Genomic DNA, 4,548 nt, shown 5'->3' on the forward strand with positions numbered 1-4,548 from the left:
CCTGCAGCAGACAGGAAAACACAATTCTGATCCAAACCAGCACTTTTCCCAGCACAGCACAGGTTTCTGACTTTTATGCTCAGACACTGCAGGAAGCAGCACACAAGTCCCCATTCAACAGCACAAGTCATCTTCTAGAAACCCTTACCAAAAAAAAAATAATCAGATCAGTCATGTGGTAACAAGGACTCGTTTGTTGGAGTGTCAGCATCCAAAGGGAGGTGGTTCTGAACTCCTTTTACCAAAAACACAACAGCTGATCACTGCTGAGGTGTCAAGACAAAGCTCCAATTGTTCAATTAAGACAATGGGTGTGCTGGAGGGGAAAGGCAGTTGGTGCAGCAGGGATGGCAGGAAAAGTGCTGCTGCAGCCCTTTCCACCCGCCACTGGCTGCCTCCTGCAGGCCTCAGCCAAGGCACTCTGTTCCTCAGGTCACTTTCAGAAGGAATTCTCATGATAACAGCACTGTGCAGCTTTATTTAGTCACTCAGTTACAGCAGTATTTTAGCAGATCGGGACAAGAGTCAGATTATTTTTTAAGTGTAACATATTCAGCATGGAACAGGATGTAACTACAGATTCCTTTTCACAAACGTCTTACAGAGCTGATACCAACCCAGCAGCAAGAGCACTGGAGTAGAAAAGGATGCAACAAGAAGATAGCTACACTGGAAAGACAACACTTTAGAAAAGTGAAACACGTAAGGTTCTCCCCTCTAGCCCCCAAAGAAAAGTGTACAGTTTGGATCTAATTTTACAGTTCTACATCAGTTTCTAGAAACTTAAAAAAAACTCAAACAAACAAAAAAAACCCAAAACAAAACAAAACCCAAAGATAAAACAAGTGGCCAGTACAGTCTTTGGATATTTAGAGGAGGGGGAGAGCATCAGTTTCCAGAATGAAGTCAGTCGGTTTCAGCCTCACCGGGGTCTTTGCCTTCTTTGTTCTTTCGAACCTCTTCAATATGCTTGTCCTGAAAGAGAACAGCAGGGAAGGCTGAGCTGCCTGGGCACAGCTGCAGGCTCCAGCCAGCACAGCAAGCCCTGGCTTGCTTCCACCCCCAGCTCCCAGCAGGAACTGGGGGGTCTGGGTTACTGGTGGGGGCTACAGGATGAAGGTTTGAAGCAAAGTGCTGCTCTGGCTGGATCTATCCCCTCTGCCACAGGAGAGTGGCTGAGGGAGCTGAGGGTGTCCAGCCTGGGGAAAAGGGAGGCTGAGGGGAGACCTGGATCTGCAACTGCCTGAGAGGCTGTAAAAAGGTGGGGATTGGTCTGTTCAATGAAGTTACAAGTGACAGGACAAGAGGTGATGGCCTCAGGATGTGCCAGGGAAGGTTTAGACTGGATGTTGGGAAGAACTTCTTCCCCAAGAGATGTCAGGCTCTGGAACAGACTGCCCAGGGCACTGGTGAAGTCACCATCCCTGGAGGGATTAAAGAGCCTACAGACACAGTACTGAGGGATATGGTTTAGTTAAGGACTTGTCAGTCTTAGGTCAACATTTGGACTCAATGATCTTGAACCTCTTTTCCAACCAAGGTAATTTATTCTGTTCCTCTCATTCCCAGCTAGACCACCACAGACCTCCCATGGATGTCCCATCTATTCACAGCAACCCCCTCACCTGGCAGCTCATTGGCTTTATTTAGCCAGTTCCCCAAGTCAGGAGCATGGATTGACCCTCTCCCACAGGGGTCTCCACACCCACCTTCTCCCTCAAACGTTCCAGTTTGGCAGCCATTTGTGCCTCACGGTTTTCCTTGTTAGCTTCCATTTTGTGGGTCAGCTTCTCCTCTGCCATTTTGCTGAAGTTGTTGTTCTCCTCAATGGCTTTTTGCAGCACCTCTTTTTCATGCTCCCTCTTCTCAGCCAGCTGCTTCAGGACCTCTGCTTCATGAGACTAGCAAACCAAGAGGACACACAAGCTCTGTGAGCTACAGAGATTCCAGTCGAGCTCACAGCTCCTGAGAGAAAAGATTTTCTGACATCTTCCTGGTGAACAACAGAAGTCTGATGCAGGACAAAGCTCCCTGGTGCTTCTCCCACCCACATTTCACCCTTATATAGACTATCCAGGAAGTTTGGTTTCTGTCATTACTGGGAAGTCATCTTAAATGGGATTTTGCTGGAAAAATCCCTGTGATTCAGGTCACACAGGATGATGCACCTCAATTATTTAAGCTCCTGCACAGCCAAAGGCTGCCAGCTACATCTCAACAGCAAGATCTTACATCAAGTCAGACATTGGATTGGGAAATCTCATTGCAGATTCACCACTGTTTTCTAGGAAAACATTCATCTGGTTATCATGTTCAAGACAAGAAAAACAGCTTCTTCCTGAAAGAGCATCATCCCCTCTCAACATTTTCCCCCAGTTTTTCAAGCAACCATTTTGAGATCACTTTGGGAACAAAGCTACAGCTGTGCAGACCACAAGAAAGGTTCCCAAGAGCCACCAACATTCAATGTTCCATTTACCATTCCCAACTGCTCATCACTCATCCCAAGCAACAAGGTAAAGGTTCCCAAGAGCCACCAACATTCAATCAATGTTCCATTTACCATTCTCAACTGCTCATCACTCATCCCAAGCAACAAGGAAATTAAAAGAACTGCACAACTTGCACGGAGCAGTTGAGCAGAGCTGACTGAAACTGCTCCAAATTTACCTTACGTCTCTCTTCTGCTGCTTCCAACTTCTTCTGAATCTCTTCCAATGACACATCCTTCTTCTTTGGGGGAGAAAGAGGGAATTCTGGGACTGCTTCTTTTGAGCGGGGACTGAGTATCAGCTCAAAGGCCTGCCCAGAGGCACGTTTCTCCAGCTCCTTCACTTGGATATCTAGCAACATGGGAAAAAAACCCCAAATATATAGTATTCTAAGCCAGGAACTGGCTTATATTAGACATGAGGAAGAAATCCTTGGGTGTGAGGGTGGTGAGAGCCTGGCCCAGGTTGCCCAGGGAAGCTGTGGCTGCCCCATCCCTGGCAGTGTTGAAGGGCAGGTTGGATGGGGCTTGGAGCAGCCTGGGCTGGTGGGAGGTGTCCCTGCCCATGCAGGGGGTTGGGACTGGATGATCTTCAATGTCCTTTCCAACCCAAACCAATCTGAGATTCTATTTTATTATTTGGCAACTTAAACAATAGCCCTATTGTTCACTGCCACGAAGGTCACTTGAAATGACAGTTGAGATCTGAGCAGACAACTTGAAGCAGCAGCAGCAACAGGGTTCTGAGACATGGCAGGTGATTTTGTGTGCAATTCTTCCTCCATGTTACACCAACCAAGTGCCCGACGTTTCATTTTGGCTTTTAAAACCCAGGCTTGTGAGAACAAGTTTATCAGTACTTTGAAGGATAGAACAAATAAATAGAAACACATTCTCTCCTATGACAAGTCTGAGGAAGAGTTCAAGGCAGTCACCTAAGACCTGACACAGCCAAGAACTGAAAACAGTTTTCAAAGAGATACACAAGCCAGTGCTTTCTCTCTTCAAACACCTCTGAGCAGGCACGTCAGCCCTGCACGGTGTCACTGGCACCAGTTTTGATCACCAAGATGTCTAGATGACAGTCAGCTCTGTTAGCAGAGCAGATGGCATGCAGATGAGCTGAAGCCCATCTGCTAACAGCCTCATCTGTGAGGGCTTTTGATCTGTTTCCTCAAGCCCCCTGTTTTAACAGCTTCTCCAAAGCAGCCCAGACGTGGGAGGGAAGCATGGTGGGGGCAGTTTGCTTTCCTGCACTAGACTTAAAAATATTTCTGAGAAGAGGGAAGAAAACAACAAGTATTTCAGAAATAATACTACATACCAGAAGTAGCCATGACCAAGAAAGTGTGGCTCCAGAAGCCAACCCTGGGAGAGCTTCAATCAACTGGATCCCTAGATAACAAAGAGAGCCTCTGAACAGTGAGTACATGAGTTTTATTTCTTCTAACTCCTAATACAAATTGTCAAGCACAATTAGAGCTGCTGAACAAAAGACAGGCAGGGAGGTTAGGGCAGGCAGTAATTCCAGTCAGTCTGGGGGGGCTGAGGCTGATGTACAGTGCAGAGATGTTCATCATTATTGGTGCTGCAGGATCTGAACGTCCAGCTGGAGAGCTGGGAATTCTCAGTCCCGGTTTTACGCCACCACACTCAAGATGTGCAGACAAAGACTCCTCTTTTACCCTCAATTCAGTGGCTTTACAGGGCCGTGGATGTTTCACACGGCAGATACAGATCTCCGGATTAAAACCCAGCACACCACAGGACCCCAGCAGCCCCGCTGCTCCCACAGGATCTCAGGAGCACAATTCGAGCTCATTTAACGTTTTATTGAATTGGTGCCGCTGAAGCCCAGACCCTGCCCAGCCCGGCAGACAGCGGCCATGCCCGCTGCCCGGCAGCCCTCGTTACAAAGGGATAGCATTAAAAAAAATGCGACAAAACGCTCTAAAAACCAAAAAAAAACCACCCCGAAAGAGGCTTTTTTTCCCCCCCCGGTTTGGAGCTGCCGGGGCGGGGGCCGCGCGGGCGCGGCCGAGAAGGGGGCGCTAGGA

At 47.9% G+C, this 4,548-nt stretch overlaps 1 protein-coding gene across 3 annotated transcripts in view; it reads right to left on the minus strand.

Annotated features, from left to right (window-relative positions):
* Positions 1 to 455: 455 nt before the first annotated feature.
* The window catches only part of STMN1 (stathmin 1), a 6,812-nt gene continuing 2,719 nt past the window's right edge, over positions 456 to 4,548 (minus strand). Inside the window, exons 1-5 of one of the 3 annotated variants that reach the window (XR_719874.1) lie at positions 3,816 to 3,888; positions 2,671 to 2,843; positions 1,710 to 1,901; positions 826 to 975; positions 456 to 793 (exon numbers count right to left, since the gene is read on the minus strand). Coding sequence is in view for 1 of the 3 variants with exons in the window: in XM_010003665.1 (XP_010001967.1) it covers positions 907 to 975; positions 1,710 to 1,901; positions 2,671 to 2,843; positions 3,816 to 3,828 (447 nt within the window). In the remaining 2 variants the exon portion in view is untranslated. Of the gene's footprint in view, positions 976 to 1,709; positions 1,902 to 2,670; positions 2,844 to 3,815; positions 3,889 to 4,548 lie in introns of those variants that run through there. The other 2 variants (XR_719875.1, XM_010003665.1) reach the window with 2 other exon arrangements.

This window comes from Chaetura pelagica, unplaced genomic scaffold, assembly GCF_000747805.2.
Source record: "Chaetura pelagica isolate M959 unplaced genomic scaffold, ChaPel_1.0 scaffold698, whole genome shotgun sequence".
Classification (NCBI taxonomy): domain Eukaryota; kingdom Metazoa; phylum Chordata; class Aves; order Apodiformes; family Apodidae; genus Chaetura; species Chaetura pelagica.